At 31.1% G+C, this 18,754-nt stretch overlaps 2 protein-coding genes across 2 annotated transcripts; one reads left to right on the top strand and one right to left on the bottom strand.

The window, feature by feature from the left end:
* Positions 1 to 9,004: 9,004 nt before the first annotated feature.
* On the top strand, positions 9,005 to 9,808 carry LOC120083585 (auxin-induced protein X10A-like). Its single transcript, XM_039039405.2, has one exon. It carries the CDS (start codon positions 9,141 to 9,143, stop codon positions 9,639 to 9,641), a length of 501 nt encoding a protein of 166 aa, XP_038895333.1. The 5' UTR covers positions 9,005 to 9,140; the 3' UTR covers positions 9,642 to 9,808.
* A 4,928-nt stretch (positions 9,809 to 14,736) lies between these two features.
* On the bottom strand, positions 14,737 to 17,744 carry LOC120084066 (11-beta-hydroxysteroid dehydrogenase A-like). Its single transcript, XM_039039967.2, has 6 exons — positions 17,548 to 17,744; positions 17,263 to 17,455; positions 16,334 to 16,419; positions 16,072 to 16,203; positions 15,817 to 15,981; positions 14,737 to 15,042 (listed from the first exon to the last, which is right to left on the bottom strand). The coding sequence occupies exons 1-6, from the start codon at positions 17,728 to 17,730 to the stop codon at positions 14,746 to 14,748; spliced, it is 1,056 nt and encodes a 351-aa protein (XP_038895895.1). The 5' UTR covers positions 17,731 to 17,744; the 3' UTR covers positions 14,737 to 14,745.
* Positions 17,745 to 18,754: the final 1,010 nt, after the last annotated feature.

Below are 18,754 nucleotides of genomic sequence, written 5' to 3'. Positions count from 1 at the left end.
TTTTACAATTGAAAATTTAAATGTATAACTGCAACTAATACCATACTTCAAAAGTGATGCGTTTTGTAATTTGCCCTAATTCCATCCATCTTCTTGAATTTTGCTCATATTCATCTCCTATTGTTTTGATTCTTTTTAAGAAAAGAAAATTCTTTTTTTAATTTTTATTCTATGGTATTTTGTTAATAAATACAAAATTTAAACCAAAACGTGCACTTTTCTCTATATTAATCTATCTATTTTCTGGTTTCTATGTTCTAGATTGATATGATCATATATTCTTTATATAATTATGTTGTCGCTCCTTCATTTTCAATTTTGTACCAACCAAAATGAGTTTTTAATATGGAGTTTTTCCCCCTTTTTTTGGAGAATTTCAATGTTTATTTGAGCGCATATTTATGGTAATTGAAATTTTAATTTCATCACATGAGAATTTAGAATTTAATTACAATGTTGCAAAATTTTTCTTTTTATTAGACTTTTAATTAAAAAATGGGTAAAAGAAATTTTTAGTATGCTTATTGTTGAATTATATCAGATGAGACCTAGTTCGAATGGATGAGATTTCGAAGAAATATAACACTGGAGATGAAAATTTATTGAAATTGATGAGTTTTGATAGATTCATTGTATTTTGTTCGGAGTACCTAATTTATTTTTTTTTATTTCCTTTTAGATTAACGAATTTCTAGAAATGTTTAAGTTGTTTCAAGGATTGGGATTGGATGGGTTAGCATCTTAAATCCAACTCTTATTTGGAGTAAAGATTTAATAAACCTTGACTTATTACATCTTTTCCTATGAGTTTGAATAGTAAACACTATTCAAACATATGAGTTACCTTTTTTTTTTTTTCTTTTTTAATTTAATCTAGGAAATACGTTGGCCAACTTTCGAACACCACCTTCGGTAACCATAGTCGATCAACTCCGGCCGCCACCCTCCGACGATTGCTGCCAGCCAACTCTGACCGTCACTAGCCAACTCCGCCGGCCACTTCGATGACCATCGTTGGCCAACCTCTGGCTGCCACCTTCAGCAATTGCCACCAACCAACTCCAACCACCACCGACCAACCCCTGACAACCCCTCTTGTCCGGCAAAATTCCAGCCATCAACTCTGTCGACTAACCCCCGATTGCCACATCCGGTGACTACCACTATAAAATTTTCAAAAACATTAATAAAAACATTCTTATTATATAACAAACTAAACAAATTTATATATAAAAATACTTTTAAGAAAGAATTGCCAAACACATGTGTATTTTTTATTTTAAGGAGTTTTTATAAAAAAATGTTTAAATAAAATGATTTTTTGAAAGATATTTTTTCTAAATCATTCCAAACATGCTATTAGACTGCAATTGTATAATTAGGTATATTTAATTTAATAACATTTTCATTTTTTTCGGTGGTCAATTTAACTAGCTCGAAGACTTAAAATCATTTTCTAAATGTAAAAGTTTAAAATATTTAAAATAATTTAGCGATCAAATAAAAATCTTAAAATTTATGATTTTTTATTCCTCAAATTTAATTTGATAAAAAAATTATAATTTTTCAATAATCGAATTTAATATTAAAATACTAATTTATTTCAATTTTAAGTTAGTATATTATGTTAAAAAAATTGGTGACTTTTAAATTAGTTAAAGTTACAAAAGTATATGAAATTTTATTTCAAGTAAAATTAAAATATTAAAGTATTAAGACAATAGATAAAAAAAATTATAATTTTAGTCAAAATCTATATTTCAAAATTTTTTTTAAAAAAAATATTCTTCTAAATTGTTACTTTATTTTGCACTTAAATCTATTAAAATAATTAAGATGACAAATTTAAATTATTCAAAAATCTAACTAGTAATTAAATATTAGAAAATATTTCACAATTAAAGTTTATAAATCTGCACCTCATTTCTAGGCTAGTGAAGCATGCACTCCAAACACAAGCTTCTTAAACCTAAACTTCCAAAACCTGCACTCTAAACACAGTTTCCTTAAATCTAGGCTACTTAAACCTCTCAATCTAACCCCAACCTTAATATTCTCAGGCTTAAGATTCCAAACATGCTTGCCAAACGCTCCTCTAGATATTCTTTACAAATTTCAACTAACAAAACAACAGGTGATCAATGAAACAAAAATTAATTTGAAAGAAAAAAAATTGTACCGTTTGATCAATTTAATGTGTTGCGAAATCGATAATTAAAGAACACAAAAAAGGGAACATAGAGTAGGGAAGATCGACACACAGATATATGTGGTTTACTAACACTGTGTTAGCTACGTCTACGGGCAGAAAGAAAACAATATTATTTCGAGAGAATGTTTTCAAAATTACATAAAAAAACGGCGCCTCTAGGTTAGAGAGTTATATATCGCACTGCTCTAAACCCTAGGGTCAAAATCGTAAATAACTACAAATAAATAAATATGCTGAATACCAAATCTGAATAGGTTTCGGGGCCATTGCCCCCGAACCCCCGCCAGCAAGACCCTCGTACTAGGTTGTTGGAAGTGCCAGCAAACAGATTCAAGGCATTTTCAACAAATCTCCACCTTGACTTGAATTCTCTCCCAAATAACAGATGTATCAAATGCAACATAAATCAATATCATCAGATGTACCCAGACTTCTCCCTCATGCCTCAAAGTGTCCCGCAAAGGGGACCACTAACAATTCAAACATTCAGCAAGTCCAAACAATGTTGGAACTTGCCTTGTAGAATCGGTTTGGTGAACATATCAGCAAGGTTATCAACAGTACCAATTTTCATCACTTTAACTCTCTGCTCACCACTTAAGAAGTGATATCTTACATCTATATGCTTAGTTCTCTCATGATGAACTTGATCCTTGGCTAGGCATATTGCACTCAAACTATCACAATATACAATAGCTTGGTCATGATGCAAATCAAGATCATCAACTAACCCCCTCAGCCATATTCCCTCTCTAGCATCTTCTGTCAAGGCCATGTACTCTGCTTCAGTAGCAGACAAAGTAACTATAGACTGTAAGGTTGCTTTCCAACTAACAACAGAACCACCCAGAGTGAACACATAGCCAGTCATAGACCTCCTACTGTCAACATCTCCAGCATAGTCAGAATCAGAATAACCAGTCACCAAACACTCTGTGCCCATAAACAAAACCAACATCAGATATACCTCTAAGGTAACGAAAAATCCTCTTAACGGCTTGCCAATGCTCCTTCCCAGGTTGACCCATGAACCTGCTGACAACACTAATAGCATGGGCAAGATTAGGCCTAGTACAGACTATAGAATACATCAAACTTCCCACTGCACTAGCATAAGGAACTTGAGACATGTACTCCTTCTTAGCTTCAAACTGTGGTGAAAACTCATATGACAAACGAGCATTTACAGCACTAGGAGTATTTATAGGCTTAGCTGATGACATACCAAACCTGGACAATATTTTCTGATATATCCTATATGTGACAAGAAGAGCTTATTCTTACCTCTGTCCCTATAAATCTTCATACCCAGAATTTTCTAAGCAGCATCCAAATCCTTCATATCAAACTCAGCACTGAGAAGATTCTTCAATTTCAGAATATTAGACTTGGACTTTGCAGCTATAAGCATATCATCTACATATAAAAGTAGATAAATCATCGAACCATCATTAGCTTTGTTGTGATATACATAACAATCATATGGACTCCTGTTATAGCCAAGTCCACTCATATAGCTGTCAAATCGTTAATGCCCTCTGAAGGTGATATTCCCTCATTTTTCTTGAAGACCCATTTACAAGTGACAATTTTTCTCTTCTTTAATCGTTTAACTAATTCCCAAATCTGATTTTTGTCAATAGATTCCATCTCATCCCCCATAGCAGCAAGCCATTTAGCAGACTCACCACATGACACAGCTTCTCTATAGGTGGATGGCTCATGAGAATCCACCTCTTCAGCAACCTGCAATGCAAAAGTAACCATATCTTCAAAACCATACCTCACAGGAGGTTCAACACCAAATCTTCTAGTTCTATCACGAGCTATACTCAATTGATCTACTCATGATCTAGAATTCTCAGGCAAATCAACTTTTGACATTCTAGGCACATTAATTTCTGGTTGCACATCAGTTTCTGTAGTAACATGTTGATCTTCTCCACCTTGATGTTGTAATTCATTCACAGCTGAAGTGAATTGCATCCCCACCTATTTATCAACACTATTACTTTCTCCCACATCAGCAGACGTCACAAAAGGCTTTACAATTGAGTTAAGCATGAAATTTTCATCAAATATCACAGTCCTACTAAGTATGACTCTATTCTCAGAAGGTGACCAGACTCTATATCCCTTAACTTCATCTCCAAAACCCACAAATATACCTTTTTTAGCTCTTGGTTCTAATTTACCCTCATTAACATGATAGTAGACAGTACAACCAAAAACTTTTAATAAAGAATAATCTGCAGGCTTACCAGACCACAACTCGTAAGGTGTTTTACAATCAATAGTTGTGTGAGGTCCACAATTGATCAGATAACATGATGTATTCACTGCTTTTACTCAAAAATTTCTAGCCAACCCTGCATTAGAGAGCATGCATCTTGCTCACTCCAACAACATCTGATTCATACGTTCTACAACCCCATTTTGCTATGGAATATTCCTAACAGTATGATGGTGAACAATCCCCTCAGCTTTACATAACTCATTAAATTCAAATCCACAGAATTCCAGACTATTATCAGTTCACAACCTTTTGATCTTCTTCCCAGTTTGATTTTCAGTCAATATCTTCCGCTGCTTGAAATTCTTGAAGGCTTCACTTTTATGTTTCATCATAAAAACCCAAGTCATTCTTGAGTAATCATCAATTATAGACAAAAAATACCTACTGCCTCCAATAGATTCAACTTTGGAAGGTCCCCAACAGTCTGAATGAATATAATCAAGTGTCCCTTTTGTACGATGTACACCTCTTGGAAACTTGCTACGATGAAGCTTCCCAAATACACAATGTTCACAAAATTCAAAATCCGCACCTTATGCCTACAAAGAAGATCTCTTTTTGACAGAATTTGCATCTCTTTTTCACTTATATGATCAAGTCTCATATGCCATAACTTAGTCATATCCTCCTTGTGAACGACCGACGATGCAACAACAGCATAACCTGTTATTGTGGAACCTAATAGAAAATACAGTGTTCCATGCTTTATGCCTTTCAGAACTACCTCAGAACCCTTATAGACATACATTGCTCCACCTTTACCTTCAAAACTATAAACCTTGCTATCGAGTACACTAAAAGATATCAAACTCTTCTTCATTAGTGGAACATACCTAACCTCTTTTAAAGTGTAGAAGGCACCATTATGTGTTCATATCTTGACTGAGCCAATTCCAACAATCTTGCACACAGTACCGTTAGCCATGCTAACATTCCCTCCATCTATTTGCTGATAGGTTAAGAATTACTCTCTATTTTGGCACATATGATAAGATGCCCTAGAATAAAGAACCCACACATCATCAGAATGTGACTGTTCATGCATAACTAAAGCTAGATCTCCTTCAGAATCGATCTCGACTTCTTCAGAATCAATCTCAACTTGTGCAACAGAGGCAGATGCTTCCCTTTTGTCACTCTTTTCCTTCTTTTCCTGATTCCTTTTTATCTTAGGACATTCAGTTTTCCAATGCCCTTTTTCTTTATAGTAGTTATCAATATCATCTGATCTTTGACTTCGAAGACCTTTTATTCTGATTCGACTTCTGCTTATCAGAATTCTTATGTCCCTTGCTTCCTATGGCAGCTAACCCAAATGCCTAACTTTCTGAAACTGAATTTCCTGCATTCTGACGGTCCTCTCTCATAAGCAATGTGGACTTTGTATCTTTTAAGGTAAGAGTTTCTTTCCCTCCAATATACAAGTCAACGAAAGTTTCATAAGATCACGACAAAGATGTCAATAGAATTAGGGCAGCATCCTTATCATCAACCTTAACCTCTACATTACATAGATCTAATAAAATTGTATTTAATTGATTAAGATGGTCTCGTAGAGATGTACCTTCCTACATATGTAGATGATACAAACGTTTCTTCAGAAACAACTTCTTGGTTAAAGATTTCGTTATGTAAAGACTTTTCAACTTCAACCAAAGACCAGCGGCAGTTTCTTCATCTGCGACCTCGATGATGATGTCATCAGCCAAACATAGCATGATCGTTGAATAAACCTTCTCTTCAAGAATCTGCCACTCTTCGTCATCCACGACAACCTTCTTTGACTTACCATCAGCGGCGCCCACAGCCCCTACTGCTTTAGTAGGGATCGCATCTTGATCTGTCATAAACCAAAACTGTTCCTCCCGGTAAATTTTTCGATCTTTACGTTCACGCTGGACATCTTCAATTGTCGAACGAACGCGGAATTTTGAAAAAATCCTAACAAAGCTCTGATACCAGTTTGTTGCAAAATTGACAATTAAAGAACACAAAAAAGGGAACGTAGAGTAGGGAAGATCGATACACAGATATACGTGGTTCACTAACAGTGTGTTAGCTACGTCCACGGGCAGAGGGAGAACAATATTATTTCGAGAGAATGTTTTCAGAATTACATAAAAAAAACAGCGAGACCCCCGTACTAGGTTGTTCGAAGCACCAGCAAATAGATTCAAGGCATTTCAACATAATGAAAATTGGAAGTTTGGAAATAAAGTTTGATATTTGAGAGGGATCATCTAGATCATAGAGGTATTTGGGGTGAGGAGATCAGATGAGATGAGTTGAGATATGAACTCAATTTATTGTTTGGGAGGTCAACTTCGTATATTATCGACCCTTTATACCATGTCTACCACAGTGCACTTAGCCCTCATCACCATCAATGCCTTGTTGCTCAACTCCGTTGACCACCTCCGACAACTAACTTCGGCAACTACCTTTGATGGCTAGCTTTGGTAACCACCTCCGATGGCCAACTCTGACGGCCACCTTCAGCGACCACTGCTTGTGGCCAACTCTGGCAACATTCGATGGCGGCCATTCCATCGGCCAACTCCAACGACCATTATTCTGAATAATGACTACTACAAATTTGGATTTTGTTTGACACACGAGTTCTTTTGTTTTGTTAATGCACGTGATATAAAACCATCAATAAAATCTTAACTTAAATCTTAAAAATAACTATTAATTTAAAAATACATATAAAATATCAATAGATGTTTATATTTAAGTTGATGCACTAAATTGTCGAGAAAAGCACTTTTCTTGACACAAAAATACATAAGTTCCATTAAAACGTTGAATTTCTGGTTTTTACTTAGTTCACAGTATTTTATAGTCATTCTTCATAGTAATTTAACATTAATAAAATTACTTTTATCATGTAAGAAACCAAACAAATTTGTATGTAAAAACACTTTTTAGAAACCAACAAATTTGTATGTAAAAACACGAGAAAAAAATTGTTAGACACATGAGTGTTTTTATTTAATTTTTTTTTTTATCAAAAATATTAAAATAAAAATGACTTAGATAGAAACATACGTACACAGATTTGTGAAATGATTGCTTAAATTAAAAAAAAAAAAAATTGAAATGCATGATTCAAAAATAAACCCTGAACCTCATATCCTAAGACTCCCAACAATACGTATGTACTTAAAAAACAATAAAATAAAGTGCAAACTATAGTTTATTATAAAAAAAATATATATGTGTAGGATTATTGAATAAAAAATTTTCAGACAAAAATAATCATTATAAAAATAGATTATTTATGTAAAAAAAAAAATACATGAGATACCTCTAACATATAAACTCAACACTCTAAATATCTAAAATATAGATATATGAACTCATCTTTGGAAACTCAGATACCCTAAATATAACTCAGTACCTCTATAAAAAAATATTATATGAAGTAATTTTATTGGTACAAACTTGTGGGTCATCGGATTGGGGAGGATCAATAGGTTCTTTTAAGGAAGAGGAAATAACTATTAGATATCACCACATCTTCTACTTCATGGTGCAAAAATTCCAAATCTTTTATACGATGAAGTTTCTTTATATAGCATTAAATTGAAAAGTTTTCCTCTAGTCTATCTTTTTAACATTTCTCGCATGAATAGAATTTCTCTCATATCTTGTTAAAAAAAACCATCATCTTTTATTATTAAGTAATAGTTAATTTTATTTTAAAGACTATTTAGAAATTACTTTCAAATTTTCGATGCCCAAACTTGTAAAAAGAGATGACATGAAACAAAATTTGAACAAGACTGTTTCCATTATAAGCAATCTTTACTACCCCTTTTAACTAACAAAGCAACTAGTCATTTTGGGTGTATATATATATATATATAGGATCGTCAATAAGATGAATTCATCTTTATATATCACATTCTAATCATACACTAACAAAAAAAAAATATATAAAATATATATTTGAAAAGAGAAATAAGAAGAATTGTTATGTAGCAAATTGTAATGGCATAATTGAATAAGATATATCTAATAATTAATTTCAAGAGTAAAAGTCCGAATTTTTCTCTTTCTCCTTTTTTTTTTTTTTTTGTTTTTTTAGTGGAAATGATTTGTTGATGTTTTGAGTAAAAGAAGAAAGAAAAATCAGATTCAAAAGAAGGAACATTCCAATGACCAATCCAAATATCATGGGTAGTTGTTTTCTCTTTTTATTTCCTCCTTCCAACGTTATTATTAATATACTTTTTATTGCATTACGTTTTGTCTAGTCTCAACTTGGAGACAAAGGGAGTTCGTTTCTGGACAAAACTAAGTGGGTTAACCATTTTGTCATTTGTCAACACCCAAGACCCTTCCTTCATTAATTTACCCAAATTATTATAAACATCAATAATTATTCAAAATAAACCAGCTTCTCTCCGTTGACAATAAAACCCCTCATTTTTTCTATAATAATTAATGTAACCAATCTGGAAATGGCTGCTTAATTAAAAATCAAAACTTTATCCTACAAAGCCCCCTCCCTCCTATCTCTATATAAATCCAGCCCCTTTTTCAACTTTTCTTTCGGACCAAAACAAACTAAAAAAAGATTCCTCTTTCTTCTTTGCAAATTAGCCCTTGGGGATTTAATAATTCATGGAGGGCATGAAGAAAAAGTGGAGTAAGTATATAGGTTCGAAGGGTTTGGGCCGGAGTCGATCGGTGACCGGAAAAACCGCTGTCGGACCGGAAGGTATGAGAAAAAAGAGCAAATCTTGGAACAGTGGCTCGAAATTCAAAACTCCAGTGGCTCCGGACGGTTGCTTTGCCGTGTACGTCGGACCGGAACGGCAACGGTTTGTTGTGAGAACGGAATTTGCGAATCATCCGTTATTTCAGATGCTTCTTGAAGATGCTGAGGTGGAATATGGGTATAATAGTCAAGGCCCAATTTTGCTTCCCTGTGAAGTTGGGATGTTTTATCATGTGTTGGCGGAGATGGACGGCGGTGATGGGCTGAGCCACCGTTGGACGGCTGGAGAGAGCGGTGGTTTAATTGCTTGTAGCCCACTTCGGCTGACCACCTGCGGCAGTAGAAATGGCGGTGGGTATACGATATTAAGTCCGTCATCGTTGCTTAAATTAAATGGTCTTTGACTCGGTACATAAATTCACAAATATATATATTTATTTACATATATATGGTAAGATTTCTTCTTATTCATGTGTATTGAAATTAGGAAGAAATTAGATGATGTGCGGTTGTAAATTGAGGGAGATTTCGAAGACATCAAAAGGCAACATTAGAGTTGATTTTATTTTCACATCATGATTTTTCAAATGCTTAATATTAGTTTTTTTTTTTAATTATTACTACTAAAATCGAATATATACTTTATTATTAATGTCAATATTAATTAAGAATGGCACAAAGTTTACCTCGAAAATTTGGGCATTGATATCTTAGGACTGTTTCAAATAATGGATATAATAAATTAGTGAGATGATAAAGTGAAAATAAATTATAATCGTGATATATGATATCATTATTGTCAAAGCTTTAATTATTGTTAATAAAAAATGGATCACACGAGTAGAATAAACTCATAAATTAATAAAATAGAAAAATAATGTAAACAGGCTTTTCTAAAAGTGGTTAACTTATTATGCATTGAATTTTTGTTTTCCAATGACAAGAAATTATAATTAAACACAGCTTTCAAAATAATCTTAATATTGATATATATGGTTGATTATTAGTAAAGGAGTGAAAATATCGGGTACGATGATTTTTTTTTAACGAAATATAGGAAAAATGAAACTTTCTATGGTTTTTAGTTGTGAACAAGTCACACTTCTAGTTATGATCTTAATTTTATATATCAATTACATTTACAATATATCATAACATGAATTATGAAGGAATTCTTTAAATGCAACATTTGCTAGGAAGAAACATACATCTTTTACAGCTCTCTATATATATTGGCATTGTCTTCTTGCCCCAAAGAGCTCTTACTTATAATAGTGTTTTTCAAGTTTTTCAAATAGTCATCGATAAATCACTGATTGATCCACAGTTAGGTTGAAGTTAAATTTAATATTATATAAAAATTAGTATTAAAGATAGAGAAAATGACACATAGTTGATGTTTGGATATATAACCTTATGCTACTCTAATACTATGTTAACTAAATAACATTTTTAGATAAGATGAGATTCCATTTTAAAACCAATTAACAGTAAAAGAAGTAAATCAGTGTATCTTATAAACATTGTGAGATCCCTTGATTTTTCGATTTTCAAATCTTCAACATATTCTCTTAGAGATACGATGTCTCTTTCGAGATTCGGTATTCTTGGATCTTACCCCATTTTGTTTTGAACTGAATGTTCCTTTAGGTTTTATAGACTTTGATAACATGAGACTCTATCTCAAAGTTACTATGTAATATAATCTAATGGTCATCTTTATCTGGTTCATTATCCGAACCTTCTTCGTGAGAGTACAATTCCAGTTAGAATTGAATTTTCGAGATCTCAAATATTGATCTCCAAATGACTTTGAAAAACACTTTTGATCTCAATAATCTATTCCCAATTCCCACTCAACCCTAAGGTTGGCATGTAGGCATGTAGGCATGTAACGCATAGTACTATACTTACAAAATAATGACATTTATTACCTTTCTCATGCCTCAATGCTAATTAGTAATATTAATTATCACTTTAAATGCATTAGCACGCCTACCTATATGCTAATAATTAAAATAAAAAGGTTAAAAAACATACTCTCAGGAAATCCGCTATTTTATCTTTTATGTCAACTCAGTCGACAATCTCACAGTGTCGTTTGAGCTTTGAAAACCATGCGTCCTATGAGTGATCGCATTTAAAATCATTTAATATTTAAATAATTGAAGAAAAGATAAACCTTTGTCCTTCTCTCGATACTGTTTGGATCGAAAATGACAACGATAAATTTATAATTTAAAGAAGAGAGTGTTGATAATATATATATATATATATATATATAAAAGTCTCTAATATCAAATTCAAAGATGGAGAATTATGAAAAGAAGTAGAAACTTAGATTTATTTGATAGACAATTCAAATTATGTTTTATGTTTTCATGAGGTCACCAAACATGCATTTGGTAGATAGTTTTGATTCAATTTTTTAAAGCAGTTTTCGAATTTTCTAATCCAAACCATGCAAATTCTGAAAACTAACATTTTTATATTTTGACAGAATCCAGATTTTGAATTTGAAATTTAAAAATGCAAAATTATATTAGAAAATATATAAATATATATATATATATATATATATATATATATATATATATATATATATATATATTATAATTGGACTATTTTTAAATATAGAAAAATAAATCAAAATATTTACAAAATATAGCAAAATTTTAGAACTATCAATGATAAACGCTGATAAATTCTATCAGTGATAGACACTAATAGAAGTCTATATGTGTCTATCATTAATAGTTCTAAAATTTTGCTATATCTTGTAAATATTTTCAACAGTTCTACCATTTGAAATAATTTCCCAATAAAATTTTATGCTATAAACCAAGTTTGTAAATTTTAATATAATATATTACATATTATATAATATTAAAAAAATACAAAATTTTAATATAAAACAAGTTTGTAAATTAATTAGTAATAGTCTACATTCAACCTAATATTTAGTGAATAATTATAATTCGTTTTAGGAAAATTTTCATAGATTAAAAAAATGACAATCTATTTCCAAAAATGACAAAGAAAAAAAGTACCGATAGACATTGATAGACTTCTGTTAGCATCTATCATGACTGATAGATATTGATAGACTTTTATTGACATCTATCAAAGAATATTAAAATTTTGCTATTTTGTATAAATAATTTCCCTTATTTTTCTATTTTTAAAAATCTCCCTTAGTTTCATGAGTTATGAGTAAATTATCAAAATATATTTTGAAAAAATTGTTTAAATCAAAATTTGATTTCTAAATCTGCTAACAAACACATATATGAAAACGTCAAATATAGCACTCTGTTTTTATTAAATCCCTTATTTTCAAAATTATATTTTCAGATTGCTTACCAAAAAGGTTGTTCAAGTTAATGTTTAAGATATTTCATATGAAATTATAATAATGTATTTAAAGAGAGAATGACATGAAATTTATCTTTTCTTCTTAGGATTAGGATGAGATGGATGTTTTCTTATTATATAGAATTTAGGATTTGATTAGACTAACTAGACTTATTTGATACCAAATTCACTCCATCTTAAATTTAACTTTTTTGGTTTTTGGCTTATATTTTTTTTCTGTCTAAATTCACCCATCACAATATACATAGGTATTTAAAGATATGAAAAGATATTTAGGGTACGGGATCCAGATATTTGTGTTTCAATATGCATAATAATTAATAATTGATGTATGATTGATTTTGCAAGTTTTCAACTTACTTCCATTCATCTTTTTATTCAGAATATAGACTTATATTATTAGACATATAAAATCAACAGATAAAGATTTACACTATATTTTGTAAACGTAATTACAAACTAAACTTATATATATATAAAAAATTAAATATCTCATGTCCATTTTTCAACTTGATCTTTTCTAGTATATATAAAACTAATATATAAAATTTCATATGAAAAATAATTATATTCAAATTATTAATAAAATAAAAAATAAATATTAAACTATCGGCATCTAGGGACAATGATTAATCATTATCTAGATCATTTTAAATAGTAAAACATGCTATCTCAAACCACATATGCATCTTTAAAAGAAATAGGTTTCTATCTCATTATAAATTGTGACAGCAAAAAAAGATGAGAAAAATGGGGGGTTTTTGCCGTCATTGTTTGAGTAAATATTCATTGCTCTTTCCAGGATTTTGATATTGAAGACGTCATCTATTATCTATCTATCTTCTCCCGCCGACAATATAATACAATGAGCAAATCAATGAAAACGATAGCCGCCACAAATGACCTCCTCACTTTTCAAGCCTATCTGTGTATGTAGTTTTTAATTTTAGTCTATTTTAATTTATGTACTTTTTAAATATTAATTTTTAGATAATTATTTTAAATCACAAAAATTTCAAATATATCAGAATATCACCGTTTAACAGTAACATCTTATCGTATTTGTAAATAAGTTGACTTATTATCCAATATTTAAAAACAACCCTACTTTTTTTCAATATACTTTTGTTTTGGTTGATTTTGGTTTATTATAACTCAAAAATGTTGTTCATTTTGAACTTCATTTGTAAATTGTAAGATAATTTTATGCAAAAGAAAGAACTTTCTAATATAAATACATGGCTATACTTAATTTTTTTTTTAATAATGAATCTATCATGCTAATATTTTAATAGGAAGATGATAAAAAAATAAAAGAACCAAAACAATGATTTCTTTTTTTTTTTTTTTAAAAAAATACAAGATCATGCACCACAAAAATCAAATCAAAATCAAATGGTATGATTGATCAAGAAATTTAGATAGAGAAAAATATACCTAACCATCACATGATAATAAGGGTTAAATTTAGGTTAAATTTATAATTAAAATAGTGAATTCGATTCTAAAAACTCTATAACAGAATATAACAGAAAAGAAGTCGGATGCTTAAGTTATTTCACAATGAAGTTATAAGAGTGTATTTATAAGAAATTTGATCTAAACTAAGCGACTAATCTTATTTTATCGTATTCTCTTTTTTTTTTTTTTTTTTTTTACCTAACTTTGTGTTGTACTTTTGTACTCTCGAACTTTGAAGTCATCGGTCGAACACACATGAGCACCTCCATTAGGAGCCCTTGCTAATTGGCCAAGCACGCTTCCTCCACTTTTAAATTGAGTTATGCATGCATGTACTCCATGTCCTACTTCACTCTCTTAACGTCAGTGTTGGTATTCACGACATTTAATTTGGTCATTTTCATGCTATCAATCTAAAAGATTTCAAGTACGCAGGGCACACGTGTAGATGTTATCACACTGTTGACATATTCAAGAAATTCAAGAATACATCCTGCTATAGGCTTAAAATTTTTGCATATGAAACCGTTGACCTATTAAAATTTTAAAAAACGTGTTTTTACTTTTATAATTATGAAAATCGTGGAAATAACGTGAGAGAAAAATAGATTTAATTAATAAAAGCATCATATTACAAAAGCAGCGTAGAAGAACATCGAGGACAAAGTGAAATCAGTTGGATTTGAGGTCCAATTCCGGGGATCGAACCGACTCCGGATAAAACAAGTTCTTCAACCCACTGAGCTGAAGCAGCCTTTTCCCAAAAGTATCAGTGGGAGAATTTGATGATCCAGACATAGCAACCAAGTAATTAAACCACTCCACTAACTCAGGCCACAGCGTCTTATAGTAAAATGCCATCCTCATCCACCGCGGCTCCGTCGCGTACCCATCTCCCCTGCACACACTCCTTAAGATCCCCTTTACTGCGTCGTCAATCGGCATGATCGGCATAATGCTGACCGTAGCCTATCACAAACTGTTTTCAGTTTCCTGTTTTTAAAAAAATTATGTTGATTTTCTATGAATTTTCTTAGAATAATTCTTATGAGATTTTTTAATTAAGAAAAAAAACATTCAATGACAATTCAGAAGCGTAAGTACAATTTAAAAACTTAATTTTATATAAAAAAATAAAATGACTTACCAAGACCAACTGACAATTTTCACTTTGAACTTTAGAGATTGAAGTTTTAATTTCTATACCTTAATAATTTAAAATTAGAATAATAATAATTGTAATTAAACCTTTTCTCACTCATCATTATTAGATGTAACGATAAAAAAAGTTTAACACGGAAAGACTACATCCGTATCAATGAAAAAACTCAGGATAAAAGTACCAAGATATTAAAAATATTAATAGGCCAAATGAAGCAAAATTAAACTCACAACTCTACCTTATTGGAGTAATTCTGAAATGGTTAAATTAAATTTTTATTTATTTTTTTAATTTTCAAAATAAACCTAAACCATGTCATTCAAAACCAATTTTTTAATATGAAAATTGTATTTGTAAATGCAAATTAAATATAAAATTAATTTTAAGTAAGTAAAAACGTGATATATAAAAAAAAAAAAAAAAAAAGAAAAACATGCAGCCAACATTTTTTTGGATTGATTTTGTAAACGTTTCAAAATTTAAGCGTATGTACTTGGAAAATCATATTAAAAAAGATTGGAGCAATAACATTTTAAAATTCTAGTGAGGAAATAAAAACTTATGGATGTAAAGAAGCTTACATCCCTGAGTTGTTGGTCGAGGTATAAACGGCCATCTTTGGACATGAATTTTCCCTGTGTCATCTCTGATTCCACCAGCCCCGGCGTGACGATGGTGATTCCGATCTCTCTTCCAACCTCCACTCTCAGTGTCTCGTAGAAACTTATCACTGCTGCTTTGCTCGACTTCAATTTCCATATATATAATATTTTACCAAACATATATATATTAATTAAATAATTAATCAGCTTTAGTTAGAATGTATATTATCTTACGGTGTAGAAGCTGAGCCTAGGCGCAGGTAGCCATGCAGCGGCGGAAGCGATTCCGATAATCTTCCCTCTGCTTTGTTTCAGGTATGGAATCCCATAGTAACTACAATATACCATTCCCCAGAAATTTACATCCTGCACTTAACATTATTATATTATATTCCAAATTTTTTGTAATTTCATTAATCCAACAAAAAATTGTATTAAATTAGGTGAAAATTTTCTTAAATCATCTAACAAGATTGATTAAGATTATGAATCGTACCATTACCGGGACTACATTTTGGAGGTTGTTGTATTCCTCAAACAGATTGATGCTGGATACGCCCGCATTGTTTACCAGATGATCCACTGTTTTTTTTTTTTAATTGTAACATTATTAGGAAATTTGAGAAAAATATTGGGGTACTAGGCACTCGCAAAATTTATTTTATTTTCTTATGTTTTATGTTATTTATCCTAATTGAAGGCAAAAATGAAAATATGCGTAGATAGGTTGGATATAAGGATTCGATAGATATCTCGAATAAATATCTTTTATAAATGCTTGTAATCATAAAAATAACATATATTTAGTCTCTGTCTCCAATAAAAACATCCAAAACTAACCGTAAAAACAAGTCAATTATTTCTCTAAACGAATAGATAAATATTTGTTTACATAAATATTTGTCGATATCGATATATCGATGGATATTTCTATAAAATTGAAATCATGATATCGATATCAAAATCAATAATTTAGTCATTGATTGAAGGAGAAAATCGATATTTTAATCCTTGATGGGAGGAGATCCATGAAAGCAGGAGTCTATGCTGTATAGACCAAGTATTACACAGGTACACATAAAGTACTTACCCATTGTGGTATTAAATTATTTTGGTTAAATATATGTTTCAAATGGAGGGTCATTGAACTTGATTAAAGACTAGAAATGTAACAGGGTCAAAGGGACTTTTAAGAAATCGATCAATAAAGATGAAAAAGATATACAATAATAGAAAATCGATGCACAAATTAGACTATCAGGAAAGTAATTCTAATAAATTTATTATTAGAGACAATTAATTCAGATTATTTGGCTAATGTTTATATAGCACATTTCTTTAGAGTCGAAGAAAGGTAAAAAGAAACGGAAATATTGACAGAGGGAAACTTTATGTTTAAGAAAACGAATGGAATAAAGGGCTTACGTCGTCGGAATTGGGTGATGGTGGTTTGGATACACCGTTTACAGTCTTCAATCTTTGAAATATCGGCCGGAACTACGAGAGCACAGGGTGAGCCTAAAGACTCTGCCACGGCGGCGACTTCCCGGAGTCGGTTCTCTCTTCTGGCAACCAACGCCAAATAAGCTCCTCTTCTAGCGTATTCGTATGCCAGATGCTTCATAAAGAAAAATAAATCAATCAATAAAAACAATCAGAACCAACTTTGTAAGTTTGGAATTATTATTATTATTTCTTAAAAAATGAAACCTCGCCGATCCCTGACGATGCTCCGGTGATGAGAACAACTTTTCCGGCGACATCTTCGCTAAAAATGGACCTTATTATGAACGAGATAGACTTGAAAAAGAAGTAAATTGGGAGAAATAAGAAGAAGGCTATTAGAGTTGTTGGTGGAAGTAGAAGATTTAAGAAATTGTTGAAGAAATCCATTTGGATTCGATCATTAGATTACACATAAAAATAGGTTGAAGTTAATTTAACCAAATAGGAAGGAAAAGAACAAACCTGATTTACACGTACCACAACTGCATGCCAAATAATCAACACGTAACACTTCCCACAAAACTATCTACCTAAAATATCTAATACGTGTTGAAAATTTACAAAAAAATTGCAATTGACCCCACAATGTCACGATTATCACACAGATATAGATTAAAAATTATATCATCTTCAATTACCTATTTGAGGTAAATTATCAATCCGAGCATAACCTATCTAGCATATAGATATGGATTAACGATAAAAAATTTTGTGATTCGAATTATCTACTTCAATATATTAAAAATAAAACTTGTTTGATATAAATTTGAGATATTTTTCACTCATATAATTAATAATAAAAAATTATAGTCATATTGTGACATTCTCATCAAATAATTTTCTGTGAGCTAGATGTGTCCAATTGTAATTATTCATTAGCTCTTGTGGTCCAAGTGTTTCGATTTCCACCGAATCGCTCATTGAGATAGAGAGTTCAATTGGATTTGTCATTTTAGTGTGAGTAATTAGTTGAGGCACAAAGTTTGAAGAGTTGTATGTGTGCTGTTATCTATCAAATTTCTTGCGAACAACATTTTTGTATCCATTGAGCTACCTCGGGTCCTCTCTAGATGGTTACTCAGATTAGGCGTTTTGAAATTTTTCTTTGTTGTTCTTAATGACTCTGTGCTTTGATTGAGGGGACTCAAGCTAGTTCTCTTTCTTGGACATGTTTCCTTTAATTGTGTTTACTTTTCTACTAGTCCTCGGTGACTTGTTTTTCCTAATTCTTTTAGTTATATCTGTATTTTATTTGTGACTTGACCTTGAATTGTGAAGTCCTTTTCGTTTTATTGCAATTAATAGAAATAAATATAGATATAACATACCTAATTGAGATTCAACTTTAACTTAGCTACACTGTTACAACGCTATTTTTATAGTTTACAAAAAGTCAAATTTTATGCCCTTA

The sequence above is a fragment of the Benincasa hispida genome, chromosome 8, assembly GCF_027475165.1.
Source record: "Benincasa hispida cultivar pf3 chromosome 8, pf3_genome.v1.1, whole genome shotgun sequence".
In the NCBI taxonomy this organism is placed as follows: domain Eukaryota; kingdom Viridiplantae; phylum Streptophyta; class Magnoliopsida; order Cucurbitales; family Cucurbitaceae; genus Benincasa; species Benincasa hispida.
The sequence above is the reverse complement of the archived record's forward strand: the minus strand, read 5'-3'. Positions and strand labels throughout refer to the sequence as shown.

What these genes read in the sequence shown, in the direction of transcription:
- LOC120083585 (XM_039039405.2), top strand. Translation starts at nt 9,141, where the DNA reads ATGGAGGGCATGAAGAAAAAGTGGAGTAAGTATATAGGTTCGAAGGGT.
- LOC120084066 (XM_039039967.2), bottom strand. Translation starts at nt 17,730, where the DNA reads ATGGATTTCTTCAACAATTTCTTAAATCTTCTACTTCCACCAACAACT. An exon ending in CATCGTCAGGGATCGGCGAG is followed by an intron (nt 17,456 to 17,547) that starts GTTTCATTTTTT and finishes TTCTTTATGAAG; the next exon opens with CATCTGGCATACGAATACGC. An exon ending in CTAGGCTCAGCTTCTACACC is followed by an intron (nt 15,982 to 16,071) that starts GTAAGATAATAT and finishes TGGAAATTGAAG; the next exon opens with TCGAGCAAAGCAGCAGTGAT.